The 27,742-nt window shown below is 33.4% G+C and overlaps 7 protein-coding genes across 10 annotated transcripts; 3 read left to right on the top strand and 4 right to left on the bottom strand.

The window, feature by feature from the left end:
* The first annotated feature begins 1,022 nt into the window (after positions 1 to 1,022).
* LOC118441118 (uncharacterized) lies at positions 1,023 to 8,566 on the top strand. 2 transcript variants are annotated; one of them, XM_085657517.1, is made up of 7 exons: positions 1,023 to 1,218; positions 6,762 to 6,838; positions 6,959 to 7,159; positions 7,796 to 7,899; positions 7,966 to 8,106; positions 8,180 to 8,276; positions 8,338 to 8,566. In XM_085657517.1, the coding sequence occupies exons 1-7, from the start codon at positions 1,196 to 1,198 to the stop codon at positions 8,448 to 8,450; spliced, it is 756 nt and encodes a 251-aa protein (XP_085513643.1). In that variant the 5' UTR covers positions 1,023 to 1,195; the 3' UTR covers positions 8,451 to 8,566. The 2 variants fall into 2 exon arrangements, with proteins under 2 accessions (XP_085513643.1, XP_035721025.1); XM_035865132.2 differs by having other exon boundaries at positions 7,691 to 7,899.
* Positions 1,225 to 3,063, bottom strand: LOC118441114 (uncharacterized). The gene is made up of 2 exons (XM_035865126.2): positions 1,741 to 3,063; positions 1,225 to 1,655 (listed from the first exon to the last, which is right to left on the bottom strand). Exons 1-2 carry the CDS (start codon positions 3,010 to 3,012, stop codon positions 1,410 to 1,412), a joined length of 1,518 nt encoding a protein of 505 aa, XP_035721019.2. The 5' UTR covers positions 3,013 to 3,063; the 3' UTR covers positions 1,225 to 1,409.
* On the bottom strand, positions 4,011 to 5,746 carry LOC118441115 (uncharacterized). The gene is made up of 2 exons (XM_035865128.2): positions 5,577 to 5,746; positions 4,011 to 5,287 (listed from the first exon to the last, which is right to left on the bottom strand). The coding sequence occupies exons 1-2, from the start codon at positions 5,744 to 5,746 to the stop codon at positions 4,114 to 4,116; spliced, it is 1,344 nt and encodes a 447-aa protein (XP_035721021.1). The 3' UTR covers positions 4,011 to 4,113.
* Positions 8,567 to 9,774: 1,208 nt separating the features above from the next.
* rdgBbeta (cytoplasmic phosphatidylinositol transfer protein 1) lies at positions 9,775 to 11,585 on the bottom strand. Its single transcript, XM_035865131.2, has 8 exons — positions 11,318 to 11,585; positions 11,111 to 11,259; positions 10,905 to 10,993; positions 10,763 to 10,770; positions 10,629 to 10,700; positions 10,452 to 10,550; positions 10,232 to 10,387; positions 9,775 to 10,135 (listed from the first exon to the last, which is right to left on the bottom strand). The coding sequence occupies exons 1-8, from the start codon at positions 11,366 to 11,368 to the stop codon at positions 9,890 to 9,892; spliced, it is 870 nt and encodes a 289-aa protein (XP_035721024.1). The 5' UTR covers positions 11,369 to 11,585; the 3' UTR covers positions 9,775 to 9,889.
* A 265-nt stretch (positions 11,586 to 11,850) lies between these two features.
* Positions 11,851 to 13,855, top strand: Der-2 (Derlin 2). Its single transcript, XM_035865133.2, has 6 exons — positions 11,851 to 12,230; positions 12,316 to 12,381; positions 12,471 to 12,638; positions 12,712 to 12,834; positions 12,923 to 13,086; positions 13,249 to 13,855. Exons 1-6 carry the CDS (start codon positions 12,138 to 12,140, stop codon positions 13,346 to 13,348), a joined length of 714 nt encoding a protein of 237 aa, XP_035721026.1. The 5' UTR covers positions 11,851 to 12,137; the 3' UTR covers positions 13,349 to 13,855.
* A 1,502-nt stretch (positions 13,856 to 15,357) lies between these two features.
* On the bottom strand, positions 15,358 to 17,682 carry LOC118441116 (protein phosphatase PTC7 homolog). Its single transcript, XM_035865130.2, has 5 exons — positions 17,185 to 17,682; positions 16,385 to 16,564; positions 16,086 to 16,284; positions 15,738 to 15,994; positions 15,358 to 15,548 (listed from the first exon to the last, which is right to left on the bottom strand). The coding sequence occupies exons 1-5, from the start codon at positions 17,408 to 17,410 to the stop codon at positions 15,499 to 15,501; spliced, it is 912 nt and encodes a 303-aa protein (XP_035721023.1). The 5' UTR covers positions 17,411 to 17,682; the 3' UTR covers positions 15,358 to 15,498.
* A 1,282-nt stretch (positions 17,683 to 18,964) lies between these two features.
* Positions 18,965 to 27,395, top strand: Drep2 (DNA fragmentation factor-related protein 2). Of its 3 annotated transcripts, XR_004838008.2 has the most exons (6): positions 18,965 to 19,194; positions 22,938 to 23,034; positions 23,730 to 23,903; positions 25,352 to 25,710; positions 25,801 to 27,153; positions 27,361 to 27,395. XR_004838008.2 is itself a non-coding variant. In XM_035865124.2 (5 exons), exons 1-5 carry the CDS (start codon positions 19,183 to 19,185, stop codon positions 26,710 to 26,712), a joined length of 1,554 nt encoding a protein of 517 aa, XP_035721017.1. In that variant the 5' UTR covers positions 18,965 to 19,182; the 3' UTR covers positions 26,713 to 27,315. The 3 variants fall into 3 exon arrangements, 2 of the variants coding, with proteins under 2 accessions (XP_035721017.1, XP_035721018.1); XM_035865124.2 differs by lacking the exon at positions 27,361 to 27,395 and having other exon boundaries at positions 25,801 to 27,315; XM_035865125.2 differs by lacking the exons at positions 18,965 to 19,194; positions 27,361 to 27,395 and adding an exon at positions 21,032 to 21,129 and having other exon boundaries at positions 25,801 to 27,316.
* Positions 27,396 to 27,742: the final 347 nt, after the last annotated feature.

Here is a 27,742-nt window from a genome sequence, read left to right as displayed (position 1 = left end):
AAAATACGTGTATTTAATGGCAAAGTATACATATATAAAAATTCTCTCGTATGCTATCACACAGATATTGTACACATAGACACGAATATACGAAATTAAGTATGACGATAAAGAAATTTGATCTAAATCTGCGGACATTACTGACCTATATAAATCGATACGCTAGCATATATAATTTCTTGGAAAAATTCGTACTTTAAATGTCCAGGTAAGCAGACAAATACTCTTTTAATTATTTGTATATATATAATGCCGGTAAATGTTCGTAAAAGCATCACGTAAGCGTTAATACATTTGATAAAATAAAATAATTCTATGATCGATATCGTTATCGATCAATAATGAAAACGATAATAAGAAAAAGAGATGAGAAACAATTAATCCGCAATAATTTTCAATTTTCAATTTTCAAACATCTAAGATTAAAATATTAATACTTTCGGAAATTTCATAATTATTTAAATAAAATATAATGCACATGGAGTACAGTAAATTAATATTTAAACATTATATATATATATGTTTATATATATATATATATATAAAATAAAATATATATATATAATATATATATATATATAAAATAAATATATATATATATATATATCAATTATATTTATTATTCTTTATGCATTTATATCGTAAAACAAATGCATACCCGTATTGCGTGATATCAAACGTGATATCAAAAAAATAAATGTTAGAGATTGAAAAATGTAAGTTCATAAGTTACTAATACTATCTATTAACCAGTTTTTAATCTATACTAATTCAATTGTTATGTTATAAGTAAAAGAGGTATGATAAAATAGATGCACGTTAGCGTAAACGAAATGAATCTTTTTGTAATCATTGAAAATCTACCTTAACGATGTAGAAAACATAATTTTATTGCAAATAACAATATTATATTTCGACCAATGAAACTCAGGATTACATATTTGCACGAATAGAATGCTTAATTAAAAAGTAATATAAAATTAATTCGGTAAAAACTCGCTATTAGGCATTCAATCGTAATATTTGGAACGCTTATTGAGATCGGATACGTTAAGAGAAATTCTTAACCTTATTTAAATCTATCTCGTGTTAAAGATATTTTAGCATACGAAATGTTTTGTTATTTGGATCGAAGGTAAAGCGCTTGTGAGTATGTTACAAATAAAGAAATCAAGTTGTTGAAAAAAAAAAGAGGATGGGTACGCAGACTTCAAAGAGGTAAGATAATGTTATTCGTATTTTATTTTATTTGTACATCTTATCGATTGTGATACTTCGAAAGATATGAAATAAACAACAAGAAAACAAAGAAGACATATGAAAATGACACGTTCGAAGTAATCTGAATGGATTATCAACAAAAAATATTAGGCTATTCCTTCGAATTAAACGATTTTCGTCCATGATATTTATTCCTCGATATTTTTCTCGTTCACCATGACATCCTTATCGTTTCTTATGAATCTAGGTTTGAAGGTTTCATTAGGCAATACGCTCATTTTCATATTTTCCTCATTTTTTTGATTTTCCGGAACAGCTTGACGACCAATATCCATAAGTTGCATCCCTGTACTCATATCGTAGTACATATTTGGAGTTTGATCATTGCTAAAACGAGCTGAGGTATCCATAGATTTATAGGCTTTCATATCAGACTGTAATAGAAAATTTATTAATTCAATTGAAATGAACATTTAACGCGTGTAATTTCGTATTTAGTCCAAATAATCAGTTGTTTACCATTTCTCCTGATTGCATTCCTTCCTTATTTCTCGCGGTCTGCATACTAATGACCATTGGATAGCTAGATGAATGAGGAAGAGAAGATATTTCCGAGTTATAGTGAGCTGGTGATGCTACAGAAACGGATGGTGCGGCAGGAGGATAGATGACCATTGGTATAATTTTCGTGCCCTTTTCCTTAAAATGAGTCCGTAATACGGAAGATCCATCAGTTAAGTGTGCTGGATGCGTTTGTTTGCAGCTACATTCGGTATGGAATGGTCTTGCCTGTTGATACGTTGATCCTGGTATTTGGATGACCGATTCCGATTGCTGATAGTTCGCTCCGTAAGGAATCGATGGTACTTGAACATAAGTACCTGGATTGCAGTTTTCTTGATTTGTTACTATAACAGGATTCGGCACAACAACGACTTGCTCTTCATAGGGTTGACGAATCGGAGCCACTGGTACTAGGTTGATAGTTTCGACAGGCTTCGGTAGGGGATTTACGATCATCTCTGATTTTTGTTCCTCATTATCCTCCTTATTTTCGGTTATAACCGAAACGTGAACTTCCGATTTATGCGAGTGTTCTTGCTGAGGAACTGGTTCAGGAACTGGCTGAAGAGCTGGCTGAGGAGCTGGTTGAGGTTCTGGCTGGGGAGGTGGTTGAACTGCAGGCTCGGAAGATGGCAGGACTATTTTTTCAGAATGAACAGGTTCGGATAAATCTAATTCTGACTTCGATGGCAGCGTGATGTGAAGAGATTGATGTACTGGCTCGGGTAATTGGGCAGATGGTTGCAGGAAATTAAGAGTTTGAACAGACGGTGGATTGTTGGCTTGAGGCTGCAGAAACTGTACTGCGTGTAGAGTCGGTGCTGGTTGAATGATATTTAATGTTTGAGGTGGGTGAGGTGGTGCATGAATAATATTCACACTCTGAGGACTATGTGAATGTCCTGGCATTTGTTGAGGAGATAAATAAGAAACTGGTTGAGGAATTTGTTGAACAGATGATTCTGGAACGTTTCCTTCCCCATTCTTGCAAGCACAAGGTATCTGAACAGGTTCGTTGCTTCCAGGTTTGATTTCCACGCAGAAAGTTGTAGTAGATTTCTTCAATCGATCCTTTTCATCACCGATCTCTTCGATCTTTGGAACTTCCTTCACGAGTTTCGTATTGTCGGCCAAAGATTTCTTCTCAGAAATTTTCGGTCTAGCTGGTCCAGCTACAGCCAAAGTCAGGAACAGCGCCAAAAGAAATCCCACGATTGTAAAACGCATGATTCTTTTTTTTTTCGAACTGTTGTTAAGAGATCGAACTGAAGAACTGAAGTGAAGACGAATGATTCAATCCAGGTTTTTAAAGAAATCACTGCCACACATATTTTGCCATCTCATGCGAAATATTGGTATGCAAGTTTGCACAATCGCATACGCATCGAAAATATACAATGTCATATCAATGACACCTGGCTTTACTTTTCATTAGTTTAATTGTGCCAATTTCGAAAGTGGAAATTATTGCGCATAAGGATCCTGAAATGCGTAAATCAAATAATGCGTGAGCTAAATAATATTTGATATTTTGTTCTTGCATAAATAATAACGATGAGAATTTTTCATTTATATTGCAAAATTTCTTCCTTACGCATTTTATGCAGTATATATATATATGCATAATTATGCATAACTAAGGAGCAGTCGTTTGAAACGTATGAAATATATTTAATTTTGAATTAAGATTGATTTTATACATTTGATTGAACTAAGAATTTAATAATGAAACTTATTCTAAATATTATATTTAATTTTCCTCTTGGATGATAAATATATTTACACATAATATATTTTCTTAATTTCTTTAATAAGAATCTATTATCTTTCGACAAATCTTATATAAAAATAAATATCGATGAGAGAGTGTGTTGTAAGTACAAACGTATTATTCTATAATAATATGTATATACTCAACTTAAGCACTGTCTTCATTTTCCTTGACTCTGTCAATCATAATCGAAAGTTTTTCTATAGAATAAATAAACAATACAGATAAATTATTTGAATTAATATATAAATGAAAAATGAAAAATATATAAAATTACCGTTTCCAAAATAAGAGTTTACATAAAGGTAGAACATTTTTGTATTTGAAAAAAAAAAGAAAAAAGAAAAAAGTTTTACGTATAACATATTTTTATTTTTATTAATTCTCAAATTTTATTGTATTATGAAATACATAAAATAATATACAAAGTTTCAATTTATATAACTTTCGGTATATTCATTGAAAAGAATATATAAGTACGATACTTTCTATTATATATCTATATACATCGTTGCATCGAGTATGCAAAAGACAATAAAGGAGTCGCATTATCATCATCAATTTTTTGTCATCATCGAACTTTCCGTAGATTCGTTCATGGTAATTGGTTCTGTCTGTTCAATAGGAGGATTTTCAATATCATCTAAAATATCGGGGTCAAACTTTAAAGAACTTCCTTTAGTAGCATCATATTCCACATTGAACGTATTTAGTGCTTCCATGGGAAATAAATTTCTTTTCTCATTATTAGTAATGTCATGCTGATCAAAAAAAGAACCACCTTTCATAGATTCTTTCGCTTTGTAATCTTCATTGGATATTAAACTCTCAGATGATTTATCCTGATGAAACTGCCAAAATGGGGTGACTTCTTTTTGATCGGGAAATAGCTGATCTCTGTCGATAAATTCCAAAATTTTAGGGACATTAGATTTTTTTAACAAATCATAATAATTGTTATGTTCGATTTGTTTTTTTTCAAACAGCTTAAACGTATCGACGATTGGCACGGAATCGATAATTTTATCTTCCGAAGGATTGTTTCTAAAAAACGAATTCGAATCAACAGATTCATCGATCTCTTCTAAACTCTCAAGAGGAATCCTCGATTCTTTAAGTACATCCGCCGAATCAGATTTCTCGAAGATCGATGTATCATCCTCGTCTTCGAATGAGTTTCGTTCTTGATCGGCACGATAGACGATTAGAAATTTTTTCGATGGCTGATAATCCTCGATATTCTCTTGCGATAATGATTCGACCCTTCGATAAGGAATTTCATTCATTCGATTCGATCGATCGACTTTGTACTTTTGATTGTTCTCAACATTCCTTATTGTGTGATCACCAAACTCATTGAACTTTTGAGACTGATAGTTTCGACTAAGTAATCTATTATTACTGTCAGAGTTTGTTATTAACATAAAAGGATGTTGGTTTAACGTTCCTTCTTGGTTTGATGAAATGGTGGAAGGCTTAGAAGCCAAATAAGGATCGAACCTTCGTGATTCTCGATCTTCAAAGGAATCTTCATGTTGGTATGGATTTCTTGTTCCGGATATTGAGACGTCTGAGGAATCGTCACCTCCATTTCTTGATGGGTGTCCGTATTTGTTGAAAGAATAAGATGTTGACATTGGGCTTGAAAGAGCCCATTCGTCGTAGGATCTTTCAACGAAATCACGATATTCCCTTGTTCTGGGTATTTCTTCGTAGTCTTGTCTTGGATACCTTAAAAAAAAGAAAGAGAAAAAAAAAAAAAAAAAAAAAAGAAAGAAAAAAGAAAAAAGAATATGAATCCTGATCACTTACATTTATTCGTTGATGTCAGATAATCGTTTTTTCAATTTTTTTTTTTCATTCGGCAAACTTTCTTTTTATATATTATTATTAAACCTCTTATCAGAGATACGACAAGGTGTCAGACCAAATGGGTCTCTCGTTGTTTAATCTCTAAATTTGGCAAACGGTTTTGTTTTCCTTTTTATCCTGTTTTTTTTTTTATTATTAATCCTCTTACCAGGGAGATGACAATGTGTCTGCCCATTCTCGATTACACGAGGTACAGGAAGCATGTTTTGGAAATCTCGTTCTTGCGTTATTCCAATAATAATTCTGCGATCCACAAACTACATCTGCAAACACGCAAAAGAAAATGGTTCTAACAGAGATGGCAATAATCCTCGTCATATTACTTACTTATGTACCAGTGCTGAATGATTCTCGCGTTTTTATAAGCTCGTCTTTGAACGATTGTATTCAAAATTATTATGATTCCAATGAGAAATATTTTCTCTTTCCTCTTTCCTGTTTCTCTTCTTCTCATTTTTTCGAGATCATTGTGCAATATTATTGATCGTAAGATTAGTTATTCATTTTATTTATTTTTTTTTTCTTCTTCTTTTTATACTTCCGTGATAATAATTATGATCGGAACTGAATGAAACAGGAAGTATAATTGTTCGTATCGCTTTTTCGTATAATATACTATACGCATAATTGACGATATGATTCGACGCTTATTTAAATCTCTATTTAACAATGTCCAATGGATATTGATTATTTATCGAAAGAATTCAAGGATTATTCATTATTTATCGAAAGAATATCCATTTATTCAATTCCACCAAAACAATAAAAATATTTTATATGGTTGACAAATTTAATGTATAGATATAGGTAATAATAACGGTATTATTAATGGTTCAGATTATCATTTCATTCATAAATCTCTGAAGAAGATATTTGAATGGTTAACAATAGAGATATTATCAAATGGGATTGGTGTATCGAGGGATTTTTTATTGTATCTACGTCGTATATCTATTATAACCATTCGATCCTACGTGTCAAGGATAATTATTCACGAATTCGCGATATTACGCTTATTGTTCGGAATAGTGCTAAACCGCAATACAGCACGTAGCTAATCTGTTTCCCGATTAGATTATCAAAACGTATGCCTCATGAATATTTGATAAGGCCGTCGAACGATATCTCTGGTACGTTGTGCAAAAAAATCCTACATTTTATGATCGATATAATATAATTATATGTACATATATGTATATATGTATATAAAAATGAAATTTATATATTTTATTATAATATTAAATTTATACATTTTATTTATAATATATCTATTTTAAAGATTTATATACATATTTTATTATTATTTATTTATATTAATTGTTTATTAAAATAGGCAGGATGCGGGCGATGAAATAATATCGAAAAAATCTCTCTTGGTGGTCAAAGAAATCATTCATTTTCTGAAAGAACGTAAGTTTCGTATAAAAGTCGATCGATCATTTCTCGAATAATATTATAGATAACATATATGTAATACACTTAAATAACATAGATAAAGAACGAAATAAAAGAATAATTTTTATCTTTAAGACGCACGAGAGGAAGGTCTATTTCGTAGAGCAGGACGCCGTAAGCTCAGATATAGAATCTTGAATTCGTTGAAAAAGGGAGAAAAGCCACAATTCGAGCTCGGCGATGATGTCGCTCTGGAATGCGCTGCTGCTTTGCAACTTTTTTTAAGCCGTCTGAAAAAACCCGTCATACCGCAACATGTTCAAGAATTAATTTTGGGTTATTAGAAAATAATTTATCAACAAGTTTAACACTCTTTCGGAGTTACTTAGCTTGATTGTAATTCTTTTCTTTATTTGATTCGATCGATTACGATTTATTTATTTATTCCATCTATTATCTCGATCTTTTTAATCGATCTTTTTTTTATTTTTTTTTTTTTTTTTTTTTTTTTTTTTTTATAGAAAAATAATACTATATACTACAACATCTCGTAAGTAAAAATGTATAACACGAATAATGAAAAATATTACGATGAACCAGCATCTGTAAAATTCTTACGAAATGATTGAAACTCGTCGTTCTAAATACTTTGACTCTTTACATATCGTATTTCGCAAAGTAAAACGTTATTGCATATTATTTTAACGTTCCGCAGTCAGCAAAAATAAAATGAGAGAGAAATACGTAAATGTTGTAATCGTGTCGTCGTACGGTAAAAATGACAATATAGGCATTTCGTAATGGATTTGTTAACATTGTAGAAACATATAATGCGATACGAATAAGGAATATTATTATTTCAATTAGCCGATAATCCTGGAGTAACGGCAGGAGTAGTCGCACGCGATGCCCTTGGTTTAATAAGGCAAGATGTCAGTGGTCGTCATAGTGAACTTCTATCTGATCTTCTAGACTTAATTAGACATTTGACACTTTCTGGACCGCCTTCCGAACGAACAGAATTACAAGGATCTCCTTTACCTATAGCTCTTTTACCCGTCTTCTTCACATTAAAAGTAAGATTCTCGAAACAAAGATTTCTTTGAAATACATCCTAGTGAACAAGTTTATTCTTTATAAAGCCAGCCGATCTAACAAAATGGAAACAAGTTGCTGCACGATTCAATGAATTAATCACCGAAGCACCAAAACAATTACGAACTAATGAAAATCGTCGCTTTGAATCAATGACTACATCAAGATTTAATGAAAATGATCAAAATGTAATAAGACCATGTTGAATTCTGTATTTCTAACAATCGTTATTATAAATTCTTACGTGCTTTATTAATTTAGGAGATTCTACAAGAAACTGAATTAGAGGAATTAACAAGATACGATGAACTACCTATGCTATATCCTTTTAGTAGACTCACGGATAATTATAATCGATGTATGTAAAGCGACTAAAAGTTATACAGCTATTGTTCCTCGCTAATTTAAACTGTTTCCAGGCCACACCGGAGAAATGGCACATATTCTTGCAACACCTTTACATTGGCCTCCCGCTGATAGATTGCATCCGTTTATATCACATACCGGTCGACAAATTAGGAGCAACGTGTGAATTTTCTTATCATTTATTTATTTTAATCAACATTGCTATTAATATACATAAACTAATCGTCTATAATTTTCATGGGTACATGAGGAACAGGTTGACAAAAAATTCAGTACATATGTGTTTAGTGCAAAATAATTCATACAAATTTTTTATAAAATATATATATATAATTAATTATTGATATTTTTCTATTTGAATAAAGAAATTTTTTTTTTTTTTTTTTTTTTTTTTTTAAATATCTTGACCTCATTTAAAGAATCATAAGACGTAACAGAATGAGAAAAATCTAACTGAAATAGTAGAGTACTGTTTACCGACATATTAATGCCGGTAATAATAGATCCTTTCTCTATCAATCAAACAGTATACTGCCGATAATAGTAGAGATTTGTTTTACCTATAATAGTGAAACATTCATATATTATGTGGTACATTCATAAAATGCTGAATTAACAACACCATGGTTTTTTTTTTAGAGTATTTTAATTTATTAAAGATAATATTAATGTTGTTGTATTAAATGATAATGTGATAGTAAAATATGAAGAGAAAGGATAAAAGTGAAAAAACGTTTGTTTTCAAATCTATATAATGTAATAATAATCATTTTTCAATTTGTATAGAATATGCATTAGTGAAATTATTTCATAATTTATAATCACATTTTTGTCATATTGAGAACATTGAGTTTCAAAATTCAGAGCCACTTTGAAATATTTGGTCCCAACAAAATACAATAATGATCAATGATTTTTTTCCCTTTATAGAAATAGGTTTCAAGTGAAGATTAAAAATACTCAACATTTTACACTTATTATGCTATCTTTACTGTGCAATTTCGGTGTATAGTAATTAGACAATAATCTCTCTATTATAGTATAGGAAATGACAGTGCAACAATTATTTGTGAGAACAACAAAAAGTCTTCATGATTAAGTAGCCAGCCAATGAACACATAATATTCTAAATCATTCAAAAAAAAAAAGACAAAAAGAAAAAAAAAGACAAAAAACAAATTTGATGAATTACATAAACTCTAAAGATTATATCTGTAATACTTTTTCTTTTCATTATTAATTACAAAAAGTATAACATATTTTAAATTATTTTTAATCTCGTCAACAACATTTATTATATTAATTGTGTAAAATTTAAAACAAAATTCAGAAACTAAAGATATTTTTCCTTTTAACATCAGTGCTAAGATCAAAAAATTTACAGATACTACACATTAAAACAATCAAGATACCTGATTATATTGTTGAAGTATATATATATATATATATATATATATATATATATATATATGTATATGTATATATATGTATATATATACACACACATGTACATAAAAATGCTAAGGTTTATTTGCACAGTTTGTACTGTAGCTACAGGACCAGCTAGTACATGGCTGAAGAGATTTAATTTTTTAATAATATCGACTATGACCATGAAAACCACGATCGATTGGACTGTGTTGGTGATTTAGGAGATGAAGGTACCGACGACGATGGAGTTACTGGTTTTGATGAATTTTCATTGGCCTGATTTTTTAATCTCATTTTTTCATTTGTCTCTGCGTGCATTTTCTGTTCATATTTTCGAACATCTTCAATGGTCATATCGTACCATTCATCGATCCATGCAAATGCTTGCCGATGACCCAATAGTAAAATATCTCTTATGCACTATATATAGACATATTAATACATAACTATGTAATAAATGATAATATTATATATAAGTTAAATGAAAATAAGTTTTTTAAACAGAATATAAATTACCCTGTGTATAAAATCTTCTACCCGAGTTTGCATACCCCACACTTCAAAGGAAGCATGAACTAATTTATAAGAACACATAATTGGTTGTACAGTATCGCGCCAACCTTCAACTAATGGACCTCTGCCCGTTCGTTTAGATTGGAAAAACTTAGGATCCTATAATAGAATTAACTTTAAGATAATCACTCTGTGATCATAAAAATTATATCTGTTTAATTACCTCTTCCTCTTTATAATGTTTTGCAGATATTTCATCATAGGCAATATCAATATAATCAACTTCTCGATGTATAATTTCTATTGGAGACAAACCTAAACACTGCGTATTTCATAAATATTTAATATTTATACTTAAAAAAAGTTATATAAGATATAATATATAAAGTTAAATGCATACATTATCCGTCGAACCATTGTTATCCTCGTATCTCGTTTTTATAGATATATTAAATTTAGGTATGAAAGAACACTGCAAAACATATATTTATTTATAACAAATTATGATTAAATTTACATGCTTAATATACTTACAGTATATACTATAGTTGCCATCCATAGTGATATAAAAGAAAAGTAATGCATTAACAAATGTTTCTTTTAACAATAATTTGATTGTTATGTATAAAAAAAAATATATATATATATATACATACATCTGAATATATATATTTACCTGTCATGGTAAATGGATAATAATTCCAAGCTTTTTCAGTCACATAAAATATTTTTGGTATAACAGATTGAATCCAATAAGGAAGTTTACTGAAATATAATGAAAAAACAAAAAAAAAAAAAAGGAAAGAATGATAATGATAAAAACTAAATTAAAATATTGTACTACGAGATTCGTGAATATATTTACAAAGATCTTTTATTTACCTTGAGAGGTGAATTCTTTTTTCTGTATATTGACCCTTCCCATGTTCAGGATCTTCGCATTCAATATTTTCTATTACTTCAACTCCACCATCGGAATCTGATTGTTCATGACTATGTCTTGCTATCATATAAAGTTGTCCAATTCGATACTGTGTAAAGAAATAAGTTAAAAATAATAATAAATATAGCTCGTAATAAATACTTTACCTCTTCTGTGGTAAGAGGCATACATATTCGATATTCTTTCGTTAAAACCATGTTCTTATAAAATACTTTTCTTAACGTTTTATAATTAAATATTAATAAAACATTTGTTATGTATAATGATCCACGCACTGATATAATATTTAATTCATGAGTGCACGAATAAAAAATTGTTTTAGAATATTCATAATCATTCACGGAAAACAATCAATCACATACTTTCTCTCGAAGTTCGTCTTGCTTACTATGAAATCGATAGTTAAGTTGGCCAATATCGTGTCGACAAATGTAACTATTAGTAAATCAAGAGAATTTTCTATGTTTGTCAGAAAGTGTCATTAAGTATAACCAACTTGGGGGAATATTTTCTAAATTTATAATTGCTCGTTTAAATTGACATCCTCACGATCGATAATAACCAATCATAATGGATGTCGTTATGATAATAGAAATAATATGACTCGCTGATTGGTCCACGAGTACGATGCACTATGTACAATGGTGAATGGACATATAACATAAAGTTTCTCTCAATGAACTTGATCGATGAACTTGTGAATATATAATATGAGCTTACAGTCATTATCGATATTTTAGCGAAATCGAAATTCTTTGTAACGGAAACGTAGCGAAGTTCAGGTATTACGTGTACAATTGTACGTAACAAATTTGTCGTAATGTGGACAGCGATCAAATTTAGATAACCCAGCGTTGAATACCATATAATGGAGAAAGAAGGCTAGAAACAAAGGGAAGCGAAGTTGGGAGACAAAACAGTGGTCGTAAGGTGTAATAATCATCAAACAAAAAGTTTGACACACCAATGGCCTATCAAACTTTTCGGCAGGAGTACCTGCAAATGCCTGTGGTAACACGAGTTTATACGACAGCTTGTGTCATCACAACTCTTGCCGTGGTTTGTAAAGCTCTTACACGTGTTATATCGTATTATATTTGAAACATTGGATAATGAGGTTATAGGACTTTATTATCCCTTTCAGCAATTAGATTTAGTTTCGCCGTTTCAACTGTACTTCAATCCCATTTTAATAATAAAACAATATCAGGTAAATATATACGTATTTAAAGATCAAATTTAATATTAAGTTTTAAGTATCAAATATATATATATCAAGTAAATATATGTACTTTGTAGTTATGGCGTCTGATAACCACATTTTTATTCTTTGGGAATGTTGGCTTCAATTTTTTCTTCAATATGATTTTTACCTACCGTTATTGTCGAATGTTAGAAGAAGGATCTTTTCGAAGAAGAACAGCTGACTTTGTAATGATGTTTATTTTTGGGGGTATATGTATGATTGTATCCTTTTAATGAAAAATCATAAAATTCTCACAATTTTTAATTATGCGATATAATTCCTATATAATAATAGACATTTGCGTTTTTTGTCAACTTACTGTTTTTGGGACATGCATTTACAATCATGTTAGTCTATATATGGTCACGGCGTAATCCATTTGTTAGGATGAATTTTTTTGGAGTTTTAAATTTTCAGGTACGTATTTTTCTGTAATATTCAAACGTATAAGTATAATTAAAATATACAAAATATAATCATACAAAGTAAATTAATTTGAATGCAGGCACCATATCTGCCATGGATACTTCTTGGATTTTCTATACTCCTAGGTAATGCTATATGGGTAGATCTCGTTGGGATGGCTGTAGGGCATATGTACTATTTTGCAGAAGACGTTTTCCCACAAATAAGGGGAGGTTTCCGTATTCTTAAGACTCCACAAATATTGTAAGTATGGTATTATAAAAAATTTAATTTGTTATATGAGTATATGAAATAAAAATAAAACAAATTCAAATTTGATTATAGTGCAATAACATATCTAATTTATTTTTATTTTATAATATTATCTTTTAATATTATAATATATATTTTACGTTATATACATAGAAAAACATTGTTTGACGCACATCCAGAAGATCCAGATTACACTCCACCACCTGAAGATCGACCAGGTGGTTTTAATTGGGGTCAAGGAGCTATGCTGTAATTATTTTTCATCTCCCTATTTCCATGAGCCATCCATTGTTAATTGATATATCAAGTAAATTTATGAATTTATATACATCTGTGAAATTTGAATTTTGTTTTGCAATTTTTACAATTACTAACAAAGATAAAGTGGTTTGAGCATACATATTTAGATATTCGAAATATCTCGTATATATTGACTGTATTACGAAGACTTCCATCTGCTACCAGGGGTTACAATTTTTTTCACGAAATAAGTGTGATAGTCTCTATACACAAGATTTTACTTGTTTATTAAAACATATGTATTATAGAAACAAAGATCAAGAATGTTGAAATCATTTGTAGCGATACTATCTTGGTGGAAGCATTTATTTATACTAGCACTAACATAATATAAATATTTCCAAAGTACAAATCATATTAAATATAAAGTGAAGAGACACTACATATTATTTTAAGTTTATTTATACTTATCTTAAATGTTAATATAACTCTGGACTAGATACATTACCCATATGCTCATAATTATTCTACTGCAATGAAAATCGATCGTTATCAAATGAAATAGTAATATTATCAATGATTGTTACTTTTAATAAAATATGAGTCAAACTGTATATAGTAGAAATTTCAATTCCACGAATCCTTGATAGCATTAATTTGCGTGATAATTGCTGAACTTTCTAAAAGAATGATAAAATTGAAACCCCTGATGTAAAAAAAAAAAAATCTGCACTAACAATGTTTTGTCATATTAATATCTTTTTTAACTCACGTGTCGTATAATGTATCATAATAATAGTAAATAATAGATATAACATACAAACAATTGCTATCTAACATCAATATATTTGATGTTATATTGCCAATAAACCGCATGACATATGATGAATATATAGAATACATCACAGAGATAAACACCTCTGGCCAATAAACATTTTGTAATAAAGTGTTTCAAAGAAACTAACTAATGATATTGCACAATTAATACTACAAAATTAACAATCACAGTAAATGAAAATAGGGATGCATGATTTCTGATATTAAATATGAAAACATTGTAAAGCAATCGATAGTATAATAGAATTTGTTTTTGCTCATCTACTTGTTTTAGAATATACATTTACACAATAATGAATATCAGTCTGACATAAGTAATATGGATTTTGTCAATAAAATACATCTACTCATTGATAAATACAAAATATCTGTAACAATGTGTACATAAAAATAGGAACTATCAATTTTATCTGTAGTATGTTATTAACAATTGTTCCTGACAAACATTGTTTAAAACATGATAGTCATTACTGATGCTCACTTGAAAATAATAGTTTTATGTAAGTCGAAATAATAAAAGCACCTTTTTTACAAGCATACTACAAAGTTATAAACTTTGTTCATTATAAATAATAAATGAAAACATTTACTAATTTGCTTTATAAGCTACTTATTGCCAAACAATTGCTCATTCTATCTTTATATTTTTTATATTTTCCATAAAATTATATTAATATAATATTCTTATATAACACTGTGATGTATTCAAATTCTAAAAGGAAATAATGCATTTGTCATTATATATATATATATATACAAATTCGAATTCTGATCTCATTATTGTGTTACAGTAAAATTTGTATTAATGAAAAGCCAAAGCATTATAATTATAATTTTTGATATTATATAAGAATATGTTTAGTTGACTTTTACTTTGAAGCACTTTTCATTCTATATATATATATATATATATATATATTAAGAGACATATTTATACATATACTAAAGTTTTAATAAAAACTTTTTAGTTTAATGTTACTGTTGGTTATACTGTACACTACTTATGATCAACATCCCTATTTCAATTTTTTTTTTTATTTTTCCGCAACTGTTTCATATACTTTTCCTTATGTTTCTACTTTAAAAATAATTTAATAAAAGGTATTAAATTTAAAATGTAACTCAAATTCCATTCTAATATTTCTTATAACGATATAAGAAACTAATATTGTAATATATCAGAGGTGATTTATAAAACCATTTATTTAAATTTAAATAATAGATGATCATCATAATGGAATATAATAATGTATCACTAGATACATATATGCAATGATATGGACTATAATACAATGATTAACGTTTTCTATCATACACATTTTCATATCAGATTGCCACCGTTGCTAAAAGCACCGTGATATCGTCAGGTTTACCACCTAAGAAAAATAACTAATTTAGTTACATTTTAGACTGCATAAAATATGTCTACATAATAATGTATAAATATTTGTCTCAGATGCGCGTGCGTTAAATATAGATTGTACAGATTATGTATAATATACTTTCATGTATCTAGATTCAATTAATCTTAGAATTAAATATAGAAAATATAAAATAATAAATACCTATCGCGTCGATTCCATTTTCTCTTGCACTTTGGGCAAAGGGTGACATAAATGCTCCATCGAAGGCTAAACTACGTGCCATCCAAGCTATCGAATTAGCAACACCTTGTATCTTCGTAGGGTCCCTTTCACCTTCGATTTTACGCATTTCAGTGACTAGCAACTGATCAGGCACGTTATCAAATACACCGTCGGTTGCTAAAAGGATTACATCTCCATCCTCTACTCCAAAACTAGAAGTATCTGCAGATTCTGGACTATAACAAAAAGAAAACAAAAGAAAAAGTTAAAAGCGTATAATTTATAACCTTCTTGTAATGGCATAAAGTAACATAATTTTTAATTAACCTGTCACTTAGTACTAATCCGGAATGACCTGGTGGTGGCAGAGATAACTGAAATGGAGTATTGAAGTAGTGTTGTTGTTCATTAGAACGGTGAACAACTTCACCTTTTCTCACAACTACAAAACCACTATCTCCTATATTTGCTGCATAAATGCTGCTAGTTTCCTTATTCAGAATTATTACGCATGCAGTACTGCTACCTATAGATAATACATATCACACATCATACATTTCTACTAATTACCATAATTTTCATTTAATTCTCACATATTAAGCATTATGAATAAAATATAACTTTACCTAAGATTGGTTGTTTATTTTCTAACAATTCATAGTAACTACGCGCTAATAAACCAGCTGGTTCTGAAGGGATGAACCTGCCTATCGAGACTAGCCTTTCGCATGTTCTCATTAAAAAACTGGAAAATTCGCCTGGATCTATTCCATAGTGTCGCCATCCTCCCACACCATCGGCTACACCTAACAATTATACATTAACATTAGAGAAAATACATACATCTAAAAAAAAAAAAAAAGAAAAAAAGAAAAAGAGTAAAAAAACGTTCATAGTTCAAAAGTCAAATAAAAATCGTTCAGTTTCATTACATGAAAAAGATTTTCTTTCTCTTTTTTTTCTTTTTTTTTTTTCTCAAAACGTTTACGTCATTAAACATGTAATTATTTTATAACGTCAAATTACAAAAACAGAGGTTAAAACAATAAGAATTCTGTTGGATCGGAGTATAAAAGAGAAAGACAATGGTAGAAGATAAAAAGGTAAACGATTAGCTATCTCCATTTTAATCCTGACGAGCACGTGATGTGTATGGTACGTAAGTTCAATCCGATAGAAAAATTCTGCAATTTCCGTTAAGGATTAAACCAAAGAAATTTCGTAGAGAATTGTTCAATATATAAAATGGAATGGAAAATTCCAATTTGAAAATTCTCTTGCAATCGGTTTATTACGAAATCAAAGCGTAATAGATTTTTAACGGTTAAGCGATGAAGGAAACTTTTAATTTTTTTTTCTTTTTTTTTCTCTCTTTTTTCTCTCCCCCCCCTCAACCATTCATCAACGACGTTTCGTTAAAACGTACCAATTACTTCGACAGCCTTGAATTTGGCACTAAACCAAGCGTCATCTCCAAATTGTCCCTTTCGTATACGGCCTCGTGCAAAATCCTTAGGGAAGCCACACACTGCCGATACAAAAGATGCTTCTCGACGCTTGTTCACGTTAGGATCAGCGCATGCTGAATAATTTGATATGCTATTCCATATCGCTCGAGACAACAGCCTCCCGGTCCAATAAATGGACTGCATATCGTACGACGAGACTCAAAACTTCGTCGTGGACATCATCTTCAGCTAAGCCGACGAGAAATTTCTCACAAAATTGATATGATCACTTTAAAAACATATATCGTGACATGTCTATACTTCTAATCTATCTCCCTATATAAGATCTTAGCGTAGCGTGAGAGGCACGACGGAACAAAAAAAAAATATCTCTCTCACTCGATTTTCTCCCGCAACACTTTATCATCGACCACACTGCTAGCCTTTCATTTTCGTCTACGTTAGCGAAATCTAGAAGATCAGAAATTGGATATTAACAATTTAAACAACGCCACTAAGTCGATGGCAGCGAAAAGAAGCTCGTTCCTAAATTCGTTTCAAAATTTTCACCAGAGATGGCGTTCTACCCGAAGCGGGAAAAAGCTTCATTCGAACACGAGTATTCTTCATGCGATACTTCGAAATGATTTAGATCTTACGAAATAACTTCGAAAGATACGTTTTTTCTTTTTTTTTTTTGTTTTTTTTTTGTTTTTTTTCAACACATACTCGTTGATAAGTTTTTCTACGTAAGCAAAAAGCAATAGAGAAACAAACGGAAAGAAAATTAAAGAAAAGCAAGAATGATTTAAATTGTTACTTAGAAGAAGAAGAAGGAGAAAAAAAAAGAAAAAAAAGAAAAAGAAAAGAAGAAAAACAGGGGGGGAGAAAAAAAAGAAAAAGAAAAAAGAGCGCGCGTTCTAATAATTACCGACTCGAGGGATAGGATAACGCAGGGTTGCGCAGGGTAACGCAGGAAAAGAGGAGAAAAGCGAGAGAGGGAGCGGTTGTAGGTGAGAATGAAAAGGGATGGAAGGATTGAGATAAGGGGGAGGGGAAGAGAAGGTAAGGGAAGGGCGAGAGGAAGGGAACGACGGAGAACGAGGAAGCAGTCGGAAGAGAGAGCTGGCGGAGTAGTCGGGCAAGAGCGAGTGCGAGTGGGGCGAGGTTGTTGCGGGTGAGTCCGAGAGAGGGTGGTGAGGGTGAGAGGGTGGCGAGGGTGAGAGGGTGGTGAGGGCGAGGGTAGGTCCGTACGTACACCGTGAGAGAATCGATCTAAAACTAGGAGTCGCCGCAGTAACCGCTGGGAGGAAGCCACTGTTACAATTTGCACCCATATGCGCTAGTGAAATCTTAGATCGAATAATCGTATGGCGAGCTGCTCGAGAATGAGCTGTACCCGCCGCTCGGTGGTTGCTCGCGTATGACCGGCGCGTTAATAGGGGGGAACGCGAACGGAAAGGAGAGAGAGAGAAAGAGAGAAAGAGAGAGAGAGAGAGAGAGAGAGGAAGAAGGAGAGGGAGAGAAAGAGAGAGAGAGAGAGAGAGAGAAAACGAGAGAACGAAAAAGAGAAAGAGAAAAAGGGTGGGTGGTCGAGGGGGTTCACGGTAAGGGAGGGGGGAGGGCGAGGGGGGTGGAGAGGAGAGCACGGTGTCGCATCCTACGGTGATTCGGTGTGTGGCAAAAGGAGAAGAACGAGCCTGGAGTGAGCGAAAGGGGTGGAGGTGGTGGTGGAGGAGGAGGAGGAGGTGGAGGAGAGAGAGCAAGAGAGAAAGAGAGAGCAAGAAGGAGAGAGAGAGAGAAAGAGAGAGAAAGAGAGAGAGAGTGAGAAAGAGCGCGCAAGGCTGGGCGGATAGCGAGCACCGCACGAGCAGCATCCCGTCGCAACGATAATGCGACGACGTGCACCTTTACTCCTTTCTCTTTGAATAAGTGTGCTTGCTGGGACGGTCCCTTACCTGCAGGGATATGACGTAATGGCAAGAGAGGTACGCAATCATCCCTTTTTCTTTATATTCATTGACGCATCGCTTTTGCGCTATCGGTCCCCTATCGTACATGCATATATATATGTATATATATATATATATATATATATGTATATATATATACACACACATACATACACATGTATACGTATGTATATATATGCACGGACGCACGGATGCACACACATAGACACACATGTATACATATTTATCATATCCCCACCCCCTCTTACTTCGTCGCGGTTCGCTTCGTACGGTCCTTAGCTCGTTCAGAAGAAGATAAAAAAAGCAAGCGCCTTGTAGGTATCATCGCGTCGTTTCGTTGGTTGTGCATCTCGCGTTCGTTCGTATCCGATTCGAATCTCTCTCTGATCGTGTATGTCCGAAACACAATTCGCTTGACCTACTTCCTCGACGTCGTGACCTCGTGACACCAGCAGAACGGTGGTGGCCGATCCTCTTCTACCACCACTACCACCACCGCCACCCCGCATGCTTCGCTCGAGTACGCGAGCAATGTCAGAAGGCACGATCCTCTTTCTTTCTCTCTCTCGTTTGATCTCTTTCTCATTCTCTTTATCTCTTTCGTTCGTTGTTAGTTCTCAATCCGAGAAATAAAAGACGCGAGTTCCTTTTTCCCCCGTGTCCGACCAGTCATCGTCTTTATCCACTGTCGTCGCGACGTGATAGCACCGTGAAAGAAGAAGTGTGTGTGTGTTTGGTAGGATCGCGTGCGTCATTATCGCCTTCATTCTAATCGCCGTCGCTGACAATGTGCTATCGCATTTTTCCGATTTTCTAGATTCATACGCGCCACCGACAACGAAGCGTTCTCTTTTCTTGCGTGTCATCGAATCGCGGTCCAATAAGAAGATTACATTTGTCTATCGTTGTTTACTAATTGTAAGACTTCCACGTATATTGCAACGAACGTTGTTGATTACTTTTTTAACGTTTGTCATTCAATTTGTACAAAAAAAAAATTGTCGAAGCAAGAACCAAGAGCGGCGATAGCGACGACTGTGGTTAACTTGTTAGAGACATTTTTCACCCTAGAAAACCCGGCACCTAGACTGTCTGTCTCTCTCTCTTTCTCTCTCTCTATCTCTCTCTCTCTCTATCTTTTATTTTTTCTTTTCTTTCTCTACCTATCCCTCACCCTTTCCTTCCTTGTCTCGTCGCCCACCTTCCATACGACGCCTTTTCTCTTCCCTTCGAACCTTCTCCGAGACGGTTTTTACCCTTCACTCGAGAATGATTGAATCAGGTCAGTGTTTTCGACCATAAGTTGTGCCTGCGCCTGCGCCCTACTCGCTTAGCGCCACCCTGTTGAAAACTAGGGACAACCCAAACATAATATTCCCCGTTCGATTAGCCTTATTCTAATGGCACTCGTCACGTTGAAATATAACGCTCTCTTTCTTTATTTCGCGCAGTGCGTACTCGTGTAACGTGCCGATAACGTAGAGAGTGCAGACGGGTTTGTGGAAGAAGAAAAAAGAAAAGGAGAGAGAGAGAGAGAGAGAGAGAGAGAGAGAGAGAGAAAAGAAGAAAGAAAGAGAGAGAGAGAGATAGAAAAGGAAAGAAGAGAAAGAGGAGAGATCATTTTGCGTGTCGCGTGTCGCGTGCTTGCGTGCGTGCGTGCGTGCGTACGTGCGCTGGCGCGCTTCATTTATCTCTGTGCCTTTATCTATTTTCTCTGTGTATAAATCGCTATATGTTTTCGTGCGTGCATACGTATCGTCCGTGTTGTATTTTCTACGAGATCTACGCACAGCCTCGGTAAAAAAAAAAAAAAAAAAAAGAACAAAAAAAAAAAGAAAAGAAAAGAAAAGAAACGAGAAGAAAACCATCGGGTACAAAGATTCCGAGTGCAGCCAATAGTCGACGTACCCTTCATAATTAGCACCACCGTCGAGTCTAATGAACCCAGAGGTTTGTTCCGACATGTCTAATATGTACGTGCTCGCGTTTATATGTTTATGTGTGCGTGTGTGCCTATGTGGATATGTGTACGATGTATTTAAGAGGATAGAAACATTTTTTTTTTTCCTTTTATCACTTTTTCTCTTTGCGCATCTATAATTAATATGATCGTGAATAAGTGGATTATTTCTCTTTATTTCACATCCGTCCTTTTTTTCATCTTTTATTTGGCTAATTAGAGTTATGCTTACGATAAGCTCCAATTAATGTGGACTTAGGATATTCCTTTCGGGTCCTGTAACGTCCCATTTCGATGTATAATTTTTATTTATTTATTTATTTATTTATTTATTTATTTTCTTCTTCTTCCTTATCCTGTTTCTGCTTTTTTCGTTTTGATCTATTCATCTTTTTTATTATCGGATACTGTCATACGATGACGAGAACCGTTCATGTCTTTACGCCTTTGTAACATCACCGACATAAAATTGATATTAACGCGAAGATGATATTCCTTTATCGATTAAAAATGCATCCACCACGCGCGGAATATTCATTTTTTAACGTTTTAATTTTCCACGAGAAACTCGGTACTCTAATAAGAACAGGTAAAGCAGCACTGCAATTAGATCGCCATGCTGTTGTACAAGAGGCTAAATGATACGGAACGAGTAAAGCGTCGGAGGGCGAAGAATTACAGTTGAGCTCATAATATATGAGACGTTGCAATTAAAAGCAATTTAGAGTTAATTCCTGTTTCTCTCTTTCTATCTCTCTCTCTCTCCCTCTCTCTCTCTCTCTCTCTTTCTCTCTCTTCCGCTTTCTTTTCCTTTTTTTTTTCTTCTTTCTTTCAATTTTGCTTTTCGATTCGAGAGTAGGACACTGAGAAAAAGTATGTAGGTAGTCGACAAGGTGTGCTGCATCGGACACACCTATCGATTAAAGTTTAAACTTGACACCCAAAGTTAAGATCCTCAACCTAAAGATTAATCTCGTAAGAACGTCTTTCTATATTTTCTTTCTTCCCTTTACTATTGCTATTATTATTATTATTATTATTATTATTATTATTATTATTATTATTATTATTATTATTATTATTATTATTATAATTATTGTTAATAGTTATAATTATTGTTAAGTTTAATCTTTAATTAATTTATATTATAAATCTACGAACGAATGGCGATACGCACGTATGGCATGGTATTTCAAACTCTGACTAAGATTAATTTAACCAGATCGATCTTAAATCGAAGAACATCCCCTTTCGTTACGAATTATCTTCCTCTATTAATCGTTACTCCACTTTTACGTACGAACCATGCAAGTTTGAGTTACGATTCGATAGTTATTTTTTTCACCTGGAATATACGGTAAACTTCGTTTATCGTCTGTTCTACTTAGTCACTGCGTATAAAGGATACAGGGTGGATTACTTTCCCGTTGACCCGGTAGAGACACTTCACTTAACATCGAGGTGATAAGCATTATCTACGGACAGTTTAAAAGTCTTATTACCCTACTACTACGCATACCTGCCCTTTAATCTTTTTTTTTTTTTTTTTTTTTTTTTTTACTACCACGTATGTATGTAAGTTATGAGGACCAAAAAATTCTCGTTTTATGCACGTCGAGATTGCCTACGAACGATTGCTTTTTTAAAAACTAAAGAAGGATAGAAGAAGAAGAAAAAGAGAGAGAGAGAGAAAGAAATGAAAGAAAAGAAAGCGTTCGTTTTCGTAACCTCGTCGTATTTTTAGCTTTCGATGTGAGACACGTTTTAAAGGCAAAATTATCGCAATATCTTTTCGCAGGAGTTACGGAGCAAGAGACCTTTTAAGATATGGGACAGTTGGCGTAATGTAAGAAAGGGACTGGTCGTAAGCAATTTCGAAGAACTGATACATCGAGGTAAGAATTTCTTTTCCTTTGAAATTAAATTTTTGAAAAATCGAAACGATTAAATTGATATTGAAATGAATCCGTATATCCGTTCATTCGAATAATCGACATATTTTTCATTAAAACGAACGTGTCGTTGCTCAGGACGAATGTAACTTTTTCTATCTTCCCCTTTTTAAATTACATTTGGGATGTTGAATTATATATCAAAAGGTATCGCTTTTTATCACGCAGAACATTTCACTCAAATCAATTATACAGACGATGAAAACAGAAAGTAATAAACAGAACAGCTAAGTAAATAATGACGAGTGGTAGAATCAATAAAATTATATTTACAAATAAAATAAACGTGTCAATTCTCGGAAGGGATAGGTGATCGAAAAAAAAAAGAAAAAAAAAAAAGAAAAAAAAGGAAAATAAATAAATAAAAAAGAAAAAAGAAGAAAGAAAAAAAAAGATCAAATCATACGACAGTTTTTCCAACACAATTTGACATATCCATTTCATTTAAGAATTCTCTCTAGGACAAATAAAAGAGAAAAAGAAAAAAGGAAAGGAATGATAACATTGTTTCACGTGTTACAATCATTATCTAGCAATCGTGGATATCGATTCGATGTTCAAAGATATTTTTTTTTTTTTAATTATGAATCAATAACTTATTGATTCTGATTCTTAATTCATAATGATTGTGATTTTAGGTAAAGAAAAACTGGGTGTACCGCAAAATGAAAATGTCTCTTTAGTATTGGAATCAGACGGGACGCAAGTGGAAGACGGTGAATACTTCAAGACACTAGCCAATAACACGATTCTCCTTTTATTACGGCATGGTGAACGGTGGTGTCCAACTGGTGTCGACATCATACGAGCCGGTACATTATTACTTTCGACCGTATACATGTATATGTATTTATGTATGTTTTGTAGGTATCATGTACATACATAAGACGAAATCTCGTTAGTGCTTGAAATAATATTTCTCGATATTATTTTTAATATTATCTTTAATAAGACGATTTTATGATCTTTGACGGACGTCTCGACGCTCGAAATAGGTTCTTATCTTCGATCGTATGCGTTTCATTCGAGCGTTAACGAGTCGTTAAAAAGCGATCGAAGGAAGTTCTTTCTTCATAGTTCTTTCATGCTTTAGGTTCTTTATCTATTCTTTTTTTTTTTTATTCATATCTACTACCACACTATATAGAGGAAGGAAAACAGATGAAAAAACGAGCTAACGATAGGCAAAGTTTCCGTACGTCGCACCGTCCCTTGTTGATGGTAGTACATTAACGAAGCTTAATAAAAAAACATGCAACAAAAAAAAATATATACGAACAAGCTCGTTAGCTTTGTCTTTTAACAGAGAGAGAGAGAGAGAGAGAGAGAGAGAGTGTTATATATATATATTATATATATATATATATATATATATATATATATATATATAATATGTACATATATATCCAGTGGCATCCATTAGAAAATGGAGTGAAAGGACTAAGCGTGTGGGCGGTCCTCTTATAATAAAACATTATTTGCCTTCTTTGTATCCTGACTGAGGTCGATTCTTTGTCTGAAAGTAGTAAAAATATGTGAAACCTTTTATATATCACGCGCGTCTATGTCTGACGAGCGACCACGTGCAAAACATGACGATTAAATGTTAAAGCAATATAATATGACCTAATCTTGCGTGTCTGACTTTGTACGAGCCGATGCTACTCCTACAAAAGATTTTTAAATTAATTCCGTTTGACATATTTCCTCGATAGCGTTGACATTTCTCAGTTGAATCATTAGAACCGTTTATACTTAGGAAAAATATACTTTATAGCAAGGTCTAATTAAATGACACAAATATGTCGATATTAAGGAAGCGCATCATTAAAAGGGTAAAACTATACAGGTCATTAAAAGTGACACAAAGTGAAAATGCTCTTACTGAAATGCTATATTATTTTATGTATGCTCGATTGTCGCCACTTTATAACTCACTTCACAATAGCCGGTAATAATAATAATGGAACGTATATGAGAACTCTTGAATAGAAAGCCAATGTCGATTCGTAAGTATGATAAAACAAAACTGTTTGATTCAAGGAATGGAGCGATCAGATAACGATTAGTTTTCTCGTTCAAGTAGTTACGTTGAATTGAATAAAAAATTTTCTCTGTCTGCCTGGCTGTCTCTGTATCTCTCTCTCTCTCTCTCTCTCTCTCATACGTTCATCTTAAATCTTTTTCATACATCTAATCTTTAAATGATAATAATCGAAAGAGCTCAGCATCGAAATGACACGCATTCCCTCATTTTCAGCGATATCGGCGATACCGAAAATAGTTTGCGAAACGATACACGCCCTGGAGCTGCACGATGAGACGCCATCGTGGAAAATCATGGACAATAAGGGACGAGTCACAGTGGTCCTACATTGGGACCAACGTTCGTCGTCGTCGTCGCAGGTTCAATCGCAGTCGAAGGGCACAGATGCCCAGTCCTCCAAGTATTCGCCAACAAAGAAAGCCGATCTGAGCGGGAGTCAACGGCCCTCGTTGGTGATTCAAACTAGCCTTGACAAATTGAATTATGTGGGAAAGTCAACGCATCTGGCGGGCGAGCTTGGTCCCAACAGATACGCGAGTCCCCAAATCACTGTGATAAATCATGATGATATGGTAGAGAAAAATGTTGAGAGCTTTAGAAAATAATAATAAGAAGAATTTCTATGTACGACGATCCGGCTAATTTTCTTTCTGATCTCGTAGCAAGCGCAACAACAGCAACAACAGCAACAACAACAACAGGCGCAGCAACAGACACACGGTATGCCAGGTCGTCTGGTGAAGCAAGGAACGAACTCATTCGAAAGCACGACCATTCATATCCATACGCCAGAGTGTTCAAATCACATTCATCAGCCGGTAGCAAGGAATGGTAGTCCTGTAAACGGTGCGGACAACGGGACGACCGGGGAATGCGACTTTCATTGTTGCGCCTTACACGAGGAAGGCCGTAGAATCGCCGTGCACAAGTCGGTCGCAACCTCGCCGATCCAGGACAGCCAACATCAGCAGTATCAGCAGCAGCATCATCATCCACACCAGCAGCAACAGCAGCAGACCCAGACACAGACACCGTCGCCCCAACCGCCCTCCTCCCTCTCCGACGGCACGAGGCGATCGGGACTCGGTAAGGGCCACGTCAGATTTCGCGATACGACCGACGAGGAGTCGAGTCCCCGTCTAGGTCCCGGCAATTCTACGGGAGGCTTCCATCTACATCATCATCATCACAATCATCATCAGGAGCACGATAGTTCCGAGTCCGAAACCGAGAATACGATTATGGAGGACGAAATCGTCACATCTGAGAAGTTTTTATTGCTAATCGATCAGCTCACCGTAGATCAAAAGCATCATTTAAGCATCAAGGACATCGGCATTATTCTCGAACGTTTAAGCTCCAAGATATTGGATGTCGAACGATTGGATCGCGAGAGCGAAAGCGAGGAGTGTTACAACTGGACGATCAAGGCCATCATCAGGGGTGACGTACTTCGAGAATTGGGCGTCATTTATAATGGCAATTATTATGCCATATCGGAGCATCCGGGATATAAAGAGGAATCCGAAGAGAATAATGAGGATAACGAGGAGGAGGAGGAGGATAGACTTTAATACGATGCTGTTTTACTAGACGGACAGACAGACAGATAAATAGATAGATAGATAGGTAGATAGACAGATAGATATGTAGTTAGATAGATAGATAGATAGGTAGATAGATTATATACCTATTAATGGTATTATTAACATAGCATTTACTAAAACGTAAAAACTGGTTGGGGCTCGTTTCGATGACCACTGCGTATTAGTGGGTCATAGGTACGAGCCGCAGGAGAGATTTGCCGACATGTTATCCGAGCAAACTCGAATTGTATGAAACTGAGTCGTGGTTGAAAAAAAAAAAATCGCAAGGAAATTTGTCGACTTTTAAGGTCGACCGTAGCGAGAAAGACAGACACATTGCGGATGTTCCGTCGGTGTTACCGACGGAAATCACGGGGACGGGTTGTCTCGTATCGGTTAAGGATCGGCAAAAAGTGATTTTTTCAAAAGGTTTTCATATAATAATACTACTACTACTACTATTACTACTACTACTATTAATAATAATAATAATAATAATAATAATATAACACTAATAATGAAGAAAAAAAAAAAAGAAAGGAATGCATCATTCTGAAATCATATGATACATTATAAACTTAGTTCTAAAGACGGTTGTTGAAATATCTACTTATTAAATAGTATGTATACTTGTAGGAAACATTTTTGGGATTACGGACGTTGATTCCGTAACCGTCCACAACACTGCCCTATCTAAAAAAGAGAAGAGGAGGAAGAGGAGAGGAGATAACGAACGATGCGAAATGTTACCTCTATCATAAGCGAATAAGACGACGACGTTTGCGCACGATTTTTTAGATTTATGTTCGATGGATTGAAGTTTAACTTTCTTCACCTCCTTTTCATCTTTCTCTTTCTGTTTCTCTTTCTCTCTCTCTCTCTCTCTCTCTTTCTTTTTCTCTCTCTCTCTCTTTCTCTCTCTTTTTCTCTTTGGCTTTCTCTTCTTTTGCAAACGGTAAATTTCTTCGATCATCAATAAAATAACAAGATTGTATCTTGTTCTGAGAAAGATAGATTG

The sequence above is a fragment of the Vespa mandarinia genome, chromosome 6 (assembly GCF_050613455.1).
Source record: "Vespa mandarinia isolate Hongniang chromosome 6, ASM5061345v1, whole genome shotgun sequence".
Lineage (NCBI taxonomy): Eukaryota > Metazoa > Arthropoda > Insecta > Hymenoptera > Vespidae > Vespa > Vespa mandarinia.
This window is presented reverse-complemented; position numbering and strand designations above follow the sequence as displayed.

What these genes read in the sequence shown, in the direction of transcription:
- Drep2 (XM_035865125.2), top strand. An exon ending in CGAAGAACTGATACATCGAG is followed by an intron (nt 23,035 to 23,729) that starts GTAAGAATTTCT and finishes TTGTGATTTTAG; the next exon opens with GTAAAGAAAAACTGGGTGTA. An exon ending in TGTCGACATCATACGAGCCG is followed by an intron (nt 23,904 to 25,351) that starts GTACATTATTAC and finishes CCTCATTTTCAG; the next exon opens with CGATATCGGCGATACCGAAA.
- Der-2 (XM_035865133.2), top strand. Translation starts at nt 12,138, where the DNA reads ATGGCCTATCAAACTTTTCGGCAGGAGTACCTGCAAATGCCTGTGGTA. An exon ending in TTGGAGTTTTAAATTTTCAG is followed by an intron (nt 12,835 to 12,922) that starts GTACGTATTTTT and finishes ATTTGAATGCAG; the next exon opens with GCACCATATCTGCCATGGAT. An exon ending in CTTAAGACTCCACAAATATT is followed by an intron (nt 13,087 to 13,248) that starts GTAAGTATGGTA and finishes TTATATACATAG; the next exon opens with AAAAACATTGTTTGACGCAC.
- LOC118441118 (XM_035865132.2), top strand. Translation starts at nt 1,196, where the DNA reads ATGGGTACGCAGACTTCAAAGAG. An exon ending in CATTCATTTTCTGAAAGAAC is followed by an intron (nt 6,839 to 6,958) that starts GTAAGTTTCGTA and finishes TTTATCTTTAAG; the next exon opens with ACGCACGAGAGGAAGGTCTA. An exon ending in CCGTCTTCTTCACATTAAAA is followed by an intron (nt 7,900 to 7,965) that starts GTAAGATTCTCG and finishes TTCTTTATAAAG; the next exon opens with CCAGCCGATCTAACAAAATG.
- rdgBbeta (XM_035865131.2), bottom strand. Translation starts at nt 11,368, where the DNA reads ATGGTTTTAACGAAAGAATATCGAATATGTATGCCTCTTACCACAGAA. An exon ending in AAAAGAATTCACCTCTCAAG is followed by an intron (nt 10,994 to 11,110) that starts GTAAATAAAAGA and finishes ATTATATTTCAG; the next exon opens with TAAACTTCCTTATTGGATTC. An exon ending in AACATTATAAAGAGGAAGAG is followed by an intron (nt 10,388 to 10,451) that starts GTAATTAAACAG and finishes ATTCTATTATAG; the next exon opens with GATCCTAAGTTTTTCCAATC.
- LOC118441116 (XM_035865130.2), bottom strand. Translation starts at nt 17,410, where the DNA reads ATGCAGTCCATTTATTGGACCGGGAGGCTGTTGTCTCGAGCGATATGG. An exon ending in AAATAAACAACCAATCTTAG is followed by an intron (nt 16,285 to 16,384) that starts GTAAAGTTATAT and finishes TATTATCTATAG; the next exon opens with GTAGCAGTACTGCATGCGTA. An exon ending in AAATGGAATCGACGCGATAG is followed by an intron (nt 15,549 to 15,737) that starts GTATTTATTATT and finishes TATTTTTCTTAG; the next exon opens with GTGGTAAACCTGACGATATC.
- LOC118441114 (XM_035865126.2), bottom strand. Translation starts at nt 3,012, where the DNA reads ATGCGTTTTACAATCGTGGGATTTCTTTTGGCGCTGTTCCTGACTTTG. An exon ending in GAATGCAATCAGGAGAAATG is followed by an intron (nt 1,656 to 1,740) that starts GTAAACAACTGA and finishes TTTCTATTACAG; the next exon opens with TCTGATATGAAAGCCTATAA.
- LOC118441115 (XM_035865128.2), bottom strand. Translation starts at nt 5,746, where the DNA reads ATGACGAGGATTATTGCCATCTCTGTTAGAACCATTTTCTTTTGCGTG. An exon ending in GACACATTGTCATCTCCCTG is followed by an intron (nt 5,288 to 5,576) that starts GTAAGAGGATTA and finishes CTTTTTTTTAAG; the next exon opens with GTATCCAAGACAAGACTACG.